General features: G+C 26.3%; 1 protein-coding gene across 1 annotated transcript in view; it reads left to right on the top strand.

Moving 5' to 3' along the window:
* The window catches only part of sez6l (seizure related 6 homolog like), a gene marked incomplete at its 3' end in the record, with an annotated part of 49,897 nt that overhangs the window by 18,106 nt on the left and 12,900 nt on the right, over window positions 1–18,891 (top strand). The window contains 4 exon segments of the mRNA XM_062966571.1: window positions 598–783; window positions 7,548–7,710; window positions 11,558–11,751; window positions 16,272–16,469. Coding sequence (XP_062822641.1) covers window positions 598–783; window positions 7,548–7,710; window positions 11,558–11,751; window positions 16,272–16,469 — 741 coding nt within the window.

The raw sequence follows: 18,891 nt of genomic DNA, 5'->3' as shown, positions 1-18,891 counted from the left end.
ATATGTGAAAGAGTAAAAATACTTGTGAAAAATAAGTAAAAATAGCAGTGAAAATAGTAGTGAAATTTTTGGTGAAAAACAACAGTGAAAAGGAGTGAAAATAGTAGTGAAAAAATACGTTCCCGGATGACAGTGACACCATGGGCACCTTCCAGCTCCACTACCAAGGTAGGATTATAATGTTATTATGCGTGCAAAAATAATAGTGTATTGTATTTAATAATCTGGCTTTCATGTATTTGTTTGTTTGTCTTGCATGTGAAAGACCTATGGTCTAAGCATCAAATAAATTTGGAAATAACAGTGAAAAATAATAGTGAAAACACCAATGGAAAAAAAGTGAAAAATAGTAGTGAAAAAACATTAGTGAAAAATAAGTGAAAATAACAGTGAATAGGAGTGAAAAATAGTAGTAAAAATATTGTTGAAAAATAAGTGAAAACAATAATGAAAAATAAGTTAGAAATAAGAGTGAAAATAATAGTGAAAAAATCCTTGGGGAAAAGTGATAGTAGTGAAATATAAGTTAAAAATATGATAGAAAAATAAGTGAAAATAATAGTGAAAATAATAGTTGTGCGTCCACTTGTGTTGCAGTGTTTGTGCTGAGCTGCGGCTTCCCCCGCCGGCCGGAGAACGGGGAGGTGACGGTGCTGGGCCTGCACCCGGGTGGAGTGGCCCGCTTCCACTGCCACCTGGGCTACGAGGTCGAGGGGCCCGCCCTGGCCGTCTGCACCAACGCCTCCCGCCCACACTGGAGCGCCCCTCCGCCCCTCTGCATCGGTGAGTACGGGCCACAAACCGGCCGTGCAAAGGGCAGTCGTGCAAAGGAGTCGGGGAAGTGAGTTTCACACTTACTTGTGTGAATGAGTTTCACACTCACTTGTAAGAATTAGTTTCACGCTCACTCGTGTCAATGAGTTTCATCCTCACTTGTGCGAATGAGTTTAACTTACTTCTGTGAATGAGTTTCACACTCGTGGAAATGAGTTTAATGCTCACTTGTAAGAATGAGTTTCACACTCATGCAAATGAGTTTCAGGCTCACTTGTAAGAATGAGTTTCACGCTCACTCGTGTCAATGAGTTTCATCCTCACTTGTGCGAACGAGTTTAACTTACTTGTGCGAATGAGTTTCACACTCGTGGAAATGAGTTTCACGCTCACTTGTAAGAATGAGTTTCACACTCGTGGAAATGAGTTTAACGCTCACTTGTAAGAATGAGTTTCACGCTCACTCGTGTCAATGAGTTTCATCCTCACTTGTGCGAACGAGTTTAACTTACTTGTGCGAATGAGTTTCACACTCGTGGAAATGAGTTTCACGCTCACTTGTAAGAATGAGTTTCACACTCGTGGAAATGAGTTTAACGCTCACTTGTAAGAATGAGTTTCACGCTCACTCGTGTCAATGAGTTTCATCCTCACTTGTGCGAACGAGTTTAACTTACTTGTGCGAATGAGTTTCACACTCGTGGAAATGAGTTTCACGCTCACTTGTAAGAATGAGTTTCACACTCGTGGAAATGAGTTTAACGCTCACTTGTAAGAATGAGTTTCACGCTCACTCGTGTCAATGAGTTTCATCCTCACTTGTGCGAACGAGTTTAACTTACTTGTGCGAATGAGTTTCACACTCGTGGAAATGAGTTTCACGCTCACTTGTAAGAATGAGTTTCACACTCGTGGAAATGAGTTTAACGCTCACTTGTAAGAATGAGTTTCACGCTCACTCGTGTCAATGAGTTTCATCCTCACTTGTGCGAACGAGTTTAACTTACTTGTGCGAATGAGTTTCACACTCGTGGAAATGAGTTTCACGCTCACTTGTAAGAATGAGTTTCACACTCGTGGAAATGAGTTTAACGCTCACTTCTAAGAATGAGTTTCACGCTCACTCGTGTCAATGAGTTTCATCCTCACTTGTGCGAACGAGTTTAACTTACTTGTGCGAATGAGTTTCACACTCGTGGAAATGAGTTTCACGCTCACTTGTAAGAATGAGTTTCACACTCGTGGAAATGAGTTTCACGCTCACTTGTAAGAATGAGTTTCACGCTCACTCGTGTCAATGAGTTTCATCCTCACTTGTGCGAACGAGTTTAACTTACTTGTGCGAATGAGTTTCACACTCGTGGAAATGAGTTTCACGCTCACTTGTAAGAATGAGTTTCACACTCGTGGAAATGAGTTTAACGCTCACTTGTAAGAATGAGTTTCACGCTCACTCGTGTCAATGAGTTTCACACTCGTGCAAATGAGTTTCATGCTCACTTGTAAGAATGAGTTTCACGCTCACTCGTGCGAATGAGTTTCACACTCGTGCAAATGAGTTTCATGCTCACTTGTAAGAATGAGTTTCATGCTCACTTGTAAGAATGAGTTTAACGCTCACTTGTAAGAATGAGTTTCACACTCATGCAAAAGAGTTTCACGCTCACTTGTAAGAATGAGTTTCACACTCGTGTAAATGAGTTTCATGCTCACTTGTAAGAATGAGTTTCACACTCGTGGAAATGAGTTTCACGCTCACTTGTAAGAATGAGTTTCACACTCGTGGAAATGAGTTTCATGCTCACTTGTAAGAATGAGTTTCACACTCGTGTAAATGAGTTTCACGCTCACTTGTAAGAATGAGTTTCACACTCATGCAAAAGAGTTTCACGCTCACTTGTAAGAATGAGTTTCACACTCGTGTAAATGAGTTTCATGCTCACTTGTAAGAATGAGTTTCACACTCGTGTAAATGAGTTTCACGCTCACTTGTAAGAATGAGTTTCACACTCGTGGAAATGAGTTTCACGCTCACTTGTAAGAATGAGTTTCACACTCGTGGAAATGAGTTTCATGCTCACTTGTAAGAATGAGTTTCACACTCGTGTAAATGAGTTTCACGCTCACTTGTAAGAATGAGTTTCACACTCATGCAAAAGAGTTTCACGCTCACTTGTAAGAATGAGTTTCACACTCGTGGAAATGAGTTTCACGCTCACTTGTAAGAATGAGTTTCACACTCGTGGAAATGAGTTTCATGCTCACTTGTAAGAATGAGTTTCACACTCGTGTAAATGAGTTTCACGCTCACTTGTAAGAATGAGTTTCACACTCATGCAAAAGAGTTTCACGCTCACTTGTAAGAATGAGTTTCACACTCGTGTAAATGAGTTTCATGCTCACTTGTAAGAATGAGTTTCACACTCGTGTAAATGAGTTTCATGCTCACTTGTAAGAATGAGTTTCACACTCGTGGAAATGAGTTTCACGCTCACTTGTAAGAATGAGTTTCACACTCGTGGAAATGAGTTTCATGCTCACTTGTAAGAATGAGTTTCACGCTCACTCGTGTCAATGAGTTTCACACTCGTGCAAATGAGTTTCACGCTCACTTGTAAGAATGAGTTTCACACTCGTGTAAATGAGTTTCACGCTCACTTGTAAGAATGAGTTTCACACTCGTGGAAATGAGTTTCATGCTCACTTGTAAGAATGAGTTTCACACTCGTGGAAATGAGTTTCATGCTCACTTGTAAGAATGAGTTTCACACTCGTGCAAATGAGTTTCACGCTCACTTGTAAGAATGAGTTTCACACTCGTGTAAATGAGTTTCACGCTCACTTGTAAGAATGAGTTTCACACTCGTGTAAATGAGTTTCATGCTCACTTGTAAGAATGAGTTTCACACTCGTGGAAATGAGTTTCATGCTCACTTGTAAGAATGAGTTTCACACTCGTGTAAATGAGTTTCACGCTCACTTGTAAGAATGAGTTTCACACTCGTGGAAATGAGTTTCACGCTCACTCATGCGAATGAGTTTCACACTCGTGGAAATGAGTTTCACGCTCACTTGTAAGAATGAGTTTCACGCTCACTCGTGCGAATGAGTTTCACACTCGTGCAAATGAGTTTCATGCTCACTTGTAAGAATGAGTTTCATGCTCACTTGTAAGAATGAGTTTAACGCTCACTTGTAAGAATGAGTTTCACGCTCACTTGTAAGAATGAGTTTCACGCTCACTCGTGCGAATGAGTTTCACACTCGTGCAAATGAGTTTCATGCTCACTTGTAAGAATGAGTTTCATGCTCACTTGTAAGAATGAGTTTAACGCTCACTTGTAAGAATGAGTTTCACACTCATGCAAAAGAGTTTCACGCTCACTTGTAAGAATGAGTTTCACGCTCACTCGTGTCAATGAGTTTCACACTCATGCAAAAGAGTTTCACGCTCACTTGTAAGAATGAGTTTCACACTCGTGGAAATGAGTTTAACGCTCACTTGTAAGAATGAGTTTCACACTCGTGTAAATGAGTTTCATGCTCACTTGTAAGAATGAGTTTAACGCTCACTTGTAAGAATGAGTTTCACACTCATGCAAAAGAGTTTCACGCTCACTTGTAAGAATGAGTTTCACGCTCACTTGTAAGAATGAGTTTCACACTCGTGGAAATGAGTTTAACGCTCACTTGTAAGAATGAGTTTCATGCTCACTCATGCGGATGAGTTTCATAATCACTCGTGTGGACAAGTTTCACGCTCACTCATGCGAATGAGTTTCACACTCGTGTAAATGAGTTTCACGCTCACTTGTAAGAATGAGTTTCACGCTCACTCATGCGAATGAGTTTCACACTCGTGGAAATGAGTTTCACGCTCACTTGTAAGAATGAGTTTCACACTCGTGTAAATGAGTTTCATGCTCACTTGTAAGAATGAGTTTCACACTCATGCAAAAGAGTTTCATGCTCACTTGTAAGAATGAGTTTCACGCTCACTCGTGTCAATGAGTTTCATCCTCACTTGTGCGAACGAGTTTAACTTACTTCTGTGAATGAGTTTCACACTCGTGGAAATGAGTTTAACGCTCACTTGTAAGAATGAGTTTCACACTCGTGGAAATGAGTTTCACGCTCACTTGTAAGAATGAGTTTCACACTCATGCAAAAGAGTTTCACGCTCACTTGTAAGAATGAGTTTCACGCTCACTCGTGTCAATGAGTTTCATCCTCACTTGTGCGAACGAGTTTAACTTACTTGTGCGAATGAGTTTCACACTCGTGGAAATGAGTTTCACGCTCACTTGTAAGAATGAGTTTCACGCTCACTCGTGCGAATGAGTTTCACACTCGTGCAAATGAGTTTCATGCTCACTTGTAAGAATGAGTTTCACGCTCACTCATGCGAATGAGTTTCACACTCGTGGAAATGAGTTTCATGCTCACTTGTAAGAATGAGTTTCACGCTCACTCATGCGAATGAGTTTCACACTCGTGGAAATGAGTTTCACGCTCACTTGTAAGAATGAGTTTCACGCTCACTCGTGCGAATGAGTTTCACACTCGTGCAAATGAGTTTCATGCTCACTTGTAAGAATGAGTTTCACACTCGTGGAAATGAGTTTCACGCTCACTTGTAAGAATGAGTTTCACGCTCACTCATGCGAATGAGTTTCACACTCGTGTAAATGAGTTTCACGCTCACTCGTGCGAATGAGTTTCACACTCGTGCAAATTAGTTTCACGCTCACTCATGCGAATGAGTTTCACACTCGTGTAAATGAGTTTCACGCTCACTCATGCGAATGAGTTTCACACTCGTGGAAATGAGTTTCACGCTCACTCGTGCGAATGAGTTTCACACTCGTGCAAATGAGTTTCATGCTCACTTGTAAGAATGAGTTTCACGCTCACTCATGCGAATGAGTTTCACACTCGTGTAAATGAGTTTCATGCTCACTTGTAAGAATGAGTTTCACGCTCACTCGTGTCAATGAGTTTCATCCTCACTTGTGCGAATGAGTTTAACTTACTTCTGTGAATGAGTTTCACACTCGTGGAAATGAGTTTCACGCTCACTTGTAAGAATGAGTTTCACACTCATGCAAATGAGTTTCACGCTCACTTGTAAGAATGAGTTTCACGCTCACTCGTGTCAATGAGTTTCATCCTCACTTGTGCGAACGAGTTTAACTTACTTCTGTGAATGAGTTTCACACTCGTGGAAATGAGTTTAACGCTCACTTGTAAGAATGAGTTTCACACTCGTGGAAATGAGTTTAACGCTCACTTGTAAGAATGAGTTTCACACTCATGCAAAAGAGTTTCACGCTTACTTGTAAGAATGAGTTTCACGCTCACTCGTGTCAATGAGTTTCATCCTCACTTGTGCGAACGAGTTTAACTTACTTGTGCGAATGAGTTTCACACTCGTGGAAATGAGTTTCACACTCACTTGTAAGAATGAGTTTCACGCTCACTCGTGCGAATGAGTTTCACACTCGTGCAAATGAGTTTCACGCTCACTTTTGCGAATGAGTTTCACGCTCACTTGTGCAAATGAATTTCATGCTCAGTCGTGTGGACGGGTTTCACGCTCACTTGTGTGAGTGAGTTTCACACTCACTCGTGTCAATGAGTTCCATAACCAGTCATGCAGTGAGTTAGTTCCCTATCCAGTCGTGCAAATGGGTTTCTCACTCACTTGTGCAAATGAGTTTCCCACCCATTCATGTATTAAGTTGTGTAAATTGATTTCACACTCACTTGTGCAAATGACACTAGTAGTTACTTAGTTACTCACTTGTGCAAATTAGTTTCACGCTCACTTGTAAGAATGAGTTTCACACTCACTCGTGTGAATGAGTTTCACGCTCACTTGTAAGAATGAGTTTCATGCTCACTCATGCGGATGAGTTTCATAATCACTCGTGTGGACAAGTTTCACGCTCACCCATGCGGACGGGTTTCACACTCACTTGTGAATGAGTTTCCCACTCCCTTGTACGAACATACTCACTTGTGCAAACGAGTTTAACTTATTTGTACGAATGAGTTCCATGCTCACTCGTGCAAATGAGTTTCACACGCACTCATGTAAATGAGTTCCTTAACCAGTTGTAAAGTGAGTTAATTCCCTATCCCGTCGTGCAATTTGGTTTCACACTCGCTTGTGCAAATGACACCCGTATTCAGCCGCACAAATGACTTTCACACTCGTGTGAACGAGTTTCACACTCACTTGTGCAAACGGGTTTCACACTCGTATGAACCAGTTTTCACACTCACTTGTGCGAATCAGTTTCATACTCACTTGTTCAAACGAGTTTCACACTCACTTGCGTGAACGAGTTTCACACTCACTTGTGCAAATGAGCTTCACACCCATTTATGTATTAAGTTGTGCAAATTGATTTCACACTCACTTGTGCAAATGACACTAGGAGTCAGCAGTTCAAACGAGTTTCACACTCGTGTAAATCCAGTTTTCACACTCACTCGTGCGAATCGGTTTCACACTCACTTGTTCAAACGAGTTTCACACTCGTGTAAATCCAGTTTTCACACTCACTCGTGCGAATCGGTTTCACACTCACTTGTTCAAACGAGTTTCACGCTCACTTGTGCGAATGAGTTCATTACCAAGCTTTCATATTTTCACTCACTTGTGCAAGGATGACACTTTAGTGCACACTCATGCTGTCATTTTACTTTTGCACACGCTTGTGCAAAAGGCTTATATCTATCTATATCTATCCTGTTCGTTTCTGCAGCTCCGTGTGGGGGGCGAGTGCGAAACGCGACGGTGGGTCGGATCTTGTCACCAACACACGTGTGGGCGAGCAACGTGAGCTGCGAGTGGAGCGTCGTGGCCCCGAAATCAGGGCAGAAGCTGCACCTCCACTTCGAGAAAATGGCCCTACGGACCGGCCAGCGGTAAATAATAGCAATATTAAATTGTAATATATTTATTGTAATAATGTTGTAATAATAATATAATAATAAATCTAATAAAATTTAATAGTAAATATATATATTTTAAAAAAGTAATGTAAAAATTATTTAATAATTAGTATTTATAGAAATAATATATTTAATGTAATGTGATAATATATTTGATACAATCTATATATATAAAAGAGTGATGGCATCACGGCGACGCACAAAACAACAAAACTAAACACCCCACAACCTCGAAAATTGACATCACAACCCATCATCCACGCCTCTAGGTTGATACAACAAAAAGAAAAGAAAAATAAAGTCCTAATTAGAGGGAGAGGAATAATTGCTTTTATCCAATTGCTGCCACTTAGAAGGCTAAGCTCCGCCCACTTGGTCTCCTAGCAACCCAATAAAAAAACACTAAAAATAATTAAAAACACTAAAAAAAATTAATACTTTATTTCCCATAACACTGAGCAACGCGTGGCCGGGCACAGCTAGTATTTAATAATATTGAATAATAAATATTACAAATAGTATATTTAACGACATAATATTTAATTATAAATAATGTAATAGTATTTAATAATAAAGTATTAAAAATAGTATATTTAATGTAGAAATATTCAATATAATAATAATAATAATTTAATTAATAATAAATAATAATGTAATATTAAAAATAGTATATTTAATGTAGAAATATTTAATATAATAATAATAATTTAATTAATAATAAATAATAATAGTATTTAATAATAAAGTATTGAAAATAGTATATTTAATGTAGAAATATTTAATATAATAATAATAATTTAATTAATAATAAATAATTGTAATATTAAAAATAGTATATTTAATGTGGAAATACTTAATATAATAATAATAATAATAATTTAATTAATAATAAATAATAATAGTATTTAATAATAAAATATTGAAAATAGTATATTTAATGTAGAAATATGTAATATAATAATAATAATAATTTAATTAATAATAAATAATAATGTAATATTAAAAATAGTATATTTAATGTAGAAATATTTAATATAATAATAATAATTTAATTAATAATAAATAATAATGTAATATTAAAAATAGTATATTTAATGTGGAAATATTTAATATAATAATAATAATAATTTAATTAATAATAAATAATAATAGTATTTAATAATAAAATATTGAAAATAGTATATTTAATGTAGAAATATGTAATATAATAATAATAATAATTTAATTAATAATAAATAATAATGTAATATTAAAAATAGTATATTTAATGTAGAAATATTTAATATAATAATAATTTAATTAATAATAAATAATAATGTAATATTAAAAATAGTATATTTAATGTGGAAATATTTAATATAATAATAATAATAATTTAATTAATAATAAATAATAATAGTATTTAATAATAAAATATTGAAAATAGTATATTTAATGTAGAAATATGTAATATAATAATAATAATAATTTAATTAATAATAAATAATAATAGTATTTAATAATAAAATATTAAAAATAGTATATTTAATGTAGAAATATTTAATATAATAATAATAATAATTTAATTAATAATAAATAATTGTAATATTAAAAATAGTATATTTAATGTGGAAATACTTAATATAATAATAATAATAATAATTTAATTAATAATAAATAATAACAGTATTTAATAATAAAGTATTGAAAATAGTATATTTAATGTAGAAATATTTAATATAATAATAATAATTTAATTAATAATAAATAATAATGTAATATTAAAAATAGTATATTTAATGTGGAAATACTTAATATAATAATAATAATAATAATTTAATTAATAATAAATAATAATAGTATTTAATAATAAAGTATTGAAAATAGTATATTTAATGTAGAAATATTTAATATAATAATAATAATAATTTAATTAATAATAAATAATTGTAATATTAAAAATAGTATATTTAATGTGGAAATACTTAATATAATAATAATAATAATAATAATAATTTAATTAATAATAAATAATAGTAGTATTTAATAATAAAGTATTGAAAATAGTATATTTAATGTAGAAATATTCAATATAATAATAATAATAATTTAATTAATAATAAATAATAATGTATTAAAAATAGTATATTTAATGTAGAAATATTTAATATAATAATAATAATTTAATTAATAATAAATAATAATAGTATTTAATAATAAAGTATTGAAAATAGTATATTTAATGTAGAAATATTTAATATAATAATAATAATTTAATTAATAATAAATAATAATGTAATATTAAAAATAGTATATTTAATGTGGAAATACTTAATATAATAATAATAATAATTTAATTAATAATAAATAATAATAGTATTTAATAATAAAGTATTGAAAATAGTATATTTAATGTAGAAATATTTAATATAATAATAATAATAATAATAATTTAATTAATAATAAATAATTGTAATATTAAAAATAGTATATTTAATGTAGAAATATTTAATATAATAATAATAATTTAATTAATAATAAATAATAATGTAATATTAAAAATAGTATATTTAATGTGGAAATATTCAATATAATAATAATAATTTAATTAATAATAAATAATAATGTAATATTAAAAATAGTATATTTAATGTGGAAATACTTAATATAATAATAATAATAATAATTTAATTAATAATAAATAATAATAGTATTTAATAATAAAGTATTGAAAATAGTATATTTAATGTAGAAATATTTAATATAATAATAATAATAATTTAATTAATAATAAATAATTGTAATATTAAAAATAGTATATTTAATGTGGAAATACTTAATATAATAATAATAATAATAATTTAATTAATAATAAATAATAATAGTATTTAATAATAAAGTATTGAAAATAGTATATTTAATGTAGAAATATTTAATATAATAATAATAATAATTTAATTAATAATAAATAATAATGTAATATTAAAAATAGTATATTTAATGTAGAAATATTTAATATAATAATAATAATTTAATTAATAATAAATAATAATGTAATATTAAAAATAGTATATTTAATGTGGAAATACTTAATATAATAATAATAATAATTTAATTAATAATAAATAATAATAGTATTTAATAATAAAATATTGAAAATAGTATATTTAATGTAGAAATATTTAATATAATAATAATAATAATTTAATTAATAATAAATAATAATGTAATATTAAAAATAGTATATTTAATGTGGAAATATTTAATATAATAATAATAATAATTTAATTAATAATAAATAATTGTAATATTAAAAATAGTATATTTAATGTGGAAATATTTAATATAATAATAATAATAATTTAATTAATAATAAATAATAATGTAATATTAAAAATAGTATATTTAATGTGGAAATATTTAATATAATAATAATAATAATTTAATTAATAATAAATAATTGTAATATTAAAAATAGTATATTTAATGTGGAAATATTTAATATAATAATAATAATAATTTAATTAATAATAAATAATAATGTAATATTAAAATAGTATATTTAATGTGGAAATATTTAATATAATAATAATAATAATTTAATTAATAATAAATAATAATAGTATTTAATAATAAAATATTAAAAATAGTATATTTAATGTAGAAATATGTAATATAATAATAATAATAATTTAATTAATAATAAATAATAATAGTATTTAATAATAAAGTATTGAAAATAGTATATTTAATGTAGAAATATGTAATATAATAATAATAATAATAATAATAATTTAATTCTACTCACCATTATTTCTCTTTTTTTTTGGTCTATCTCCAGGCTACAGGTCTTCAGTGGGGTCTCATCGTCCTCGTCCTCGTCTTCTTTGCTTCTTTTTGACTCGGCCGAGGGTCCCGGGACCCCCTTTGAGGGTCTCATCAGCCAAGGCGACGCTCTCGCCCTCCTCTTCCTCCAATCGGAGGCCGACCCGGAAGGAGACACAGGAAGTCCCGCCTTCAACATCCGCTTCGAAGGTCATTACGAGAAAGACAGCGGCCCCTAGAGGCCATCTGGACCCATAGGAATTACGTGAAAAAATAAATATATATAAATATTAATATATATATATATATATATAGAGAGAGAGAGAGAGAGAGAGAGAGAATGTTAATAAATTTAATATAAATAATAATCTATAATAATAATAATAATATTCCGACCCGGAAGGAGACACAGGAAGTCCCGCCTTCAACATCCGCTTCGAAGGTCATTACGAGAAAGACAGCGGCCCCTAGAGGCCATCTGGACCCATAGAAATTACGTGAAAAAATAAATATATATAAATATTAATATATATATATAGAGAGAGAGAGAATGTTAATAAATTTAATATAAATAATAATCTATAATAATAATAATATATAATATAATAATAAAACAAAATAACATATTAAATTGCTATATTATATTGTGTCACATATTACATTGCTATACGAGAAAGACTATATTATATAAATAATCTATAATAATAATATGTAACATAGATAATGTTAACAAATTTAATATAAATAATAATCTATAATAATAATATGTAACATAGATAATGTTAATAAATTTAATATAAATAATAATCTATAATAATAATAATATATAATATAATAATAAAACAAAATAACATATTAAATTGCTATATTATATTGTGTCACATATGGTTATATAATATAAATACATAAGAATAAAATATAATAAATAATAATTAAAATAGAGGCCCTAGAGGCCATCTGGACGCATAGAAATTACGTGAATATATATATATATATATATATATATATATATATATATATATATTATAGAGAATGTTAATAATTTTAATAATAATCTATAATAATAATAATAATATGTAACATAGATAATGTTAATAAATTTAATATAAATAATAATCTATAATAATAATAATAATAATATTCTGACCCGGAAGGAGACACAGGAAGTCCCGCCTTCAACATCCGCTTCGAAGGTCATTACGAGAAAGACAGCGGCCCCTAGAGGCCATCTGGACCCATAGAAATTACGCGAAAAAATAAATATATATAAATATTAATATATATATATATAGAGAGAGAGAGAGAATGTTAATAAATTTAATATAAATAATAATCTATAATAATAATAATAATATATAATATAATAATAAAATAAAATGACATATTACATTGCTATACGAGAAAGACAGCGGCCCCTAGAGGCCATCTGGACCCATAGAAATTACGCGAAAAAATAAATATATATAAATATTAATATATATATATATAGAGAGAGAGAATGTTAATAAATTTAATATAAATAATAATCTATAATAATAATAATAATATATAATATAATAATAAAATAAAATAACATATTACATTGCTATACGAGAAAGACAGCGGCCCCTAGAGGCCATCTGGACCCATAGAAATTACGCGAAAAAATAAATATATATAAATATTAATATATATATATATATATATATAGAGAGAGAGAATGTTAAGAAATTTAATATAAATAATAATCTATAATAATAATATGTAACATAGATAATGTTAATAAATTTAATATAAATAATAATCTATAATAATAATAATAATAATATTCTGACCCGGAAGGAGACACAGGAAGTCCCGCCTTCAACATCCGCTTCGAAGGTCATTACGAGAAAGACAGCGGCCCCTAGAGGCCATCTGGACCCATAGAAATTACGCGAAAAAATAAATATATATAAATATTAATATATATATATATATAGAGAGAGAGAGAATGTTAAGAAATTTAATATAAATAATAATCTATAATAATAATATGTAACATAGATAATGTTAATAAATTTAATATAAATAATAATCTATAATAATAATAATAATAATATTCTGACCCGGAAGGAGACACAGGAAGTCCCGCCTTCAACATCCGCTTCGAAGGTCATTACGAGAAAGACAGCGGCCCCTAGAGGCCATCTGGACCCATAGAAATTACGCGAAAAAATAAATATATATAAATATTAATATATATATATATATAGAGAGAGAGAGAATGTTAAGAAATTTAATATAAATAATAATCTATAATAATAATATGTAACATAGATAATGTTAATAAATTTAATATAAATAATAATCTATAATAATAATAATAATAATATTCTGACCCGGAAGGAGACACAGGAAGTCCCGCCTTCAACATCCGCTTCGAAGGTCATTACGAGAAAGACAGCGGCCCCTAGAGGCCATCTGGACCCATAGAAATTACGTGAAAAAATAAATATATATAAATATTAATATATATATATATATATATATATATATATATATATATATATATAATATAATATAGATAATGTTAATAAATTTAATATAAATAATAATCTATAATAATAATAATAATATTCCGACCCGGAAGGAGACACAGGAAGTCCCGCCTTCAACATCCGCTTCGAAGGTCATTACGAGAAAGACAGCGGCCCCTAGAGGCCATCTGGACCCATAGAAATTACGTGAAAAAATAAATATATATAAATATTAATATATATATATATATAGAGAGAGAGAGAATGTTAAGAAATTTAATATAAATAATAATCTATAATAATAATATGTAACATAGATAATGTTAATAAATTTAATATAAATAATAATCTATAATAATAATAATAATAATATTCTGACCCGGAAGGAGACACAGGAAGTCCCGCCTTCAACATCCGCTTCGAAGGTCATTACGAGAAAGACAGCGGCCCCTAGAGGCCATCTGGACCCATAGAAATTACGCGAAAAAATAAATATATATAAATATTAATATATATATATATATAGAGAGAGAGAGAATGTTAAGAAATTTAATATAAATAATAATCTATAATAATAATATGTAACATAGATAATGTTAATAAATTTAATATAAATAATAATCTATAATAATAATAATAATAATATTCTGACCCGGAAGGAGACACAGGAAGTCCCGCCTTCAACATCCGCTTCGAAGGTCATTACGAGAAAGACAGCGGCCCCTAGAGGCCATCTGGACCCATAGAAATTACGTGAAAAAATAAATATATATAAATATTAATATATATATATATATATATATATATATATATATATATATATATAATATAATATAGATAATGTTAATAAATTTAATATAAATAATAATCTATAATAATAATAATAATATTCCGACCCGGAAGGAGACACAGGAAGTCCCGCCTTCAACATCCGCTTCGAAGGTCATTACGAGAAAGACAGCGGCCCCTAGAGGCCATCTGGACCCATAGAAATTACGTGAAAAAATAAATATATATAAATATTAATATATATATATATAGAGAGAGAGAGAATGTTAATAATTTTAATATAAATAATAATCTATAATAATAATATGTAACATAGATAATGTTAATAAATTTAATATAAATAAATAATCTATAATAATAATATGTAACATAGATAATGTTAATAAATTTAATATAAATAAATAATCTATAATAATAATATGTAACATAGAGAATGTTAATAAATTTAATATAAACAATAATCTATAATAATAATATGTAACATAGATAATGTTAATAAATTTAATATAAATAAATAATCTATAATAATTATATGTAACATAGATAATGTTAAATTTAATATAAATAATAATCTATAATAATATGTAACATAGATAATGTTAATAAATTTAATATAAATAAATAATCTATAATAATTATATGTAACATAGATAATGTTAATAAATTTAATATAAATAAATAATCTATAATAATTATATGTAACATAATGTTAATAAATTTAATATAAATAAATAATCTATAATAATAATAATATATAATATAATAATAAAATAAAATATTACATTGCTATACGAGAAAGACAGCGGCCCCTAGAGGACATCTGGACCCATAGAAATTACGTGAAAAAATAAATATATAAATATTAATATATATATATATATATATATATATATATATATATATATATATAATATAGAGAATGTTAATAATTTTAATATAAATAATAATCTATAATAATAATATGTAACATAGAAAATGTTAATAAATTTAATATAAATAAATAATTATAATAATAATATGTAACATAGATAATGTTAATAAATTTAATATAAATAATAATCTATAATAATAATAATATATAATATAATAATAAAATAAAATATTACATATATATAATATAGAGAATGTTAATAATTTTAATATAAATAATAATCTACAATATAATTTAATGTAATATAGTAATATAATATAATGATAACAATATAGACAATAATATATATACTATAGTATAATATCTATTATAATATATTAGTAAATATAGGAAATGCAATAATAATAATCGTAATAATATAAAAATAATATAATAATGATATCATAATATAATTTAATGTAATAATTTTATATATTAATATAAAAATAATATTATGATATCATAATATAATAGTAAATATAGTATATACAATACAATAATAATAATGTACCTTATCTCTTTCCGTCTCTTAGCCTTTGAGCGGGGTCACTGCTATGAGCCCTTCATCCAGAACGGGAACTACTCGACCTCTGACCCAACCTTCGACCTGGGCGCGGTGGTGGAGTTCACGTGCGACCCGGGTCACGACCTCGAGCACGGCCACCCGGCCGCCCTCCAGTGCGTCAATCTCCGAGAGCCACACTGGAACGACACCGAGCCCATCTGCAGAGGCCAGCTATTATTATTATTATTATTATTATTATTATTATTATTATTATATTATATAATTTATTATATTTATCATTATTATTAATTATTATTTATATTTATTATTACATATTAATAATGCATAATAGTATATATATATATATTATTTTTATTATTATTATATTATAATATATTATATAATTTATTATATTTATCATTATTATTATTATTTATATTTATTATTACATATTAATAATGCATAATAGTATATATATATATTATTTTTATTATTATTATTATTATTATTATTATTATAATATATTATATAATTTATTATATTTATCATTATTATTAATTATTATTTATATTTATTATTACATATTAATAATGCATAATAGTATATATATATATTATTTTTATTATTATTATTATATTATAATATATTATATAATTTATTATATTTATCATTATTATTAATTATTATTTATATTTATTATTACATATTAATAATGCATAATAGTATATATATATATATTATTTTTATTATTATTATTATATTATATTATTATAATATATTATATATTTTATTATATTTATCATTATTATTAATTATTATTTATATTTATTATTACATATTAATAATGCATAATAGTATATATATATATTATTTTTATTATTTTTATTATATTATAATATATTATATAATTTATTATATTTATCATTATTATTATTTATTATTTATATTTATTATTACATATTAATAATGCATAATAGTATATATATATATTATTTTTATTTTTATTATTATTATATTATATTATTATAATATATTATATAATTTATTATATTTATCATTATTATTAATTATTATTTATATTTATTATTACATAATATATATTCTATTTATTATTTATATATTATATTTATATATATAAATCATAGTATTAGAGATTGTTGTATATTATTTTATTGTATTATTTATTATTTATATATTATTATATGACACCGAGCCCATCTGCAGAGGCCAGCTATATTATTATTATTATTATTATTATTATTATTATTATTATTATATTATATTATTATAATATATTATATAATTTATTATATTTATCATTATTATTAATTATTATTTATATTTATTATTACATATTATAGTATTTATTATTTATATATTATATTTATATATATAAATCATAGTATTATAGATTATTGTATATTATTTTATTGTATTATTTATTATTTATATATTATTATATGACACCGAGCCCATCTGCAGAGGCCAGCTATATTATTATTATTATTATTATTATTATTATTATTATTATTATTATTATTATTATTATTATTATATTATTATATTATTATATATTATATAATTTATTATATTTATCATTATTATTAATTATTATTTATATTTATTATTACATATTATATATTGTGAATTATATATTATATTATATATTGTGATAAGTGAATGTTGGATAAGTGAGACTCTACTGTATATTTTATATAAATAACTATTTTATTATTTATATTAGATATGTACTATTATACATTATTATTTATTGTGTATTATATTATATATATATTTATATTATATATTTTATTATATTATATATGTACTATTACATATTATTTTATATTATATATATTTTATATTTTATATTTTATTATATTATATACTATTATGTATTTTTATTATATATTATTGCATTATATATTTTTATATATTTTATTATTTATTATATTATATACTATTATGCATTTTTATTATATATTATTGCATTATATATTTTATATATTTTATTTATGTAATATATTTTATATAAAATAATATATATTATTTATATTATATCTACTATTATACATTATTATTTATTATATATTACATCATACATATTGTATAATGTATTTTATTATTTATTATATTATATACTATTATGCATTATTATTTATTATATATTATTACATTATATATATTTTCATATATATATATTTTATATTTTATTATTTATTATATTATATTCTATTTATGTAATATATTTTATATAAAATAATAAATATGTTATTATTTATATTATATCTACTATTATACATTATTATTTATTATATTTTATATTATACATATTGTATAATGTATTTTACTATTTATTATATTATATACTATTATGCATTTTTATTATATATTATTGCATTATATATTTTTATATATTTTATTTATGTAATATATTTTATATAAAATAATAAATATGTTATTATTTATATTATATCTACTATTATACATTATTATTTATTATATATTATATCATACATATTGTATAATATATTTTACTATTTATTATATTATATACTATTATGCATTATTATTTATTATATATTATTACATTATATATATTTTCATATATATATATTTTATATTTTATTATTTATTATATTATATTC

This window comes from Anolis carolinensis, unplaced genomic scaffold, assembly GCF_035594765.1.
Source record: "Anolis carolinensis isolate JA03-04 unplaced genomic scaffold, rAnoCar3.1.pri scaffold_24, whole genome shotgun sequence".
Classification (NCBI taxonomy): domain Eukaryota; kingdom Metazoa; phylum Chordata; class Lepidosauria; order Squamata; family Dactyloidae; genus Anolis; species Anolis carolinensis.
The sequence above is the reverse complement of the archived record's forward strand: the minus strand, read 5'-3'. Positions and strand labels throughout refer to the sequence as shown.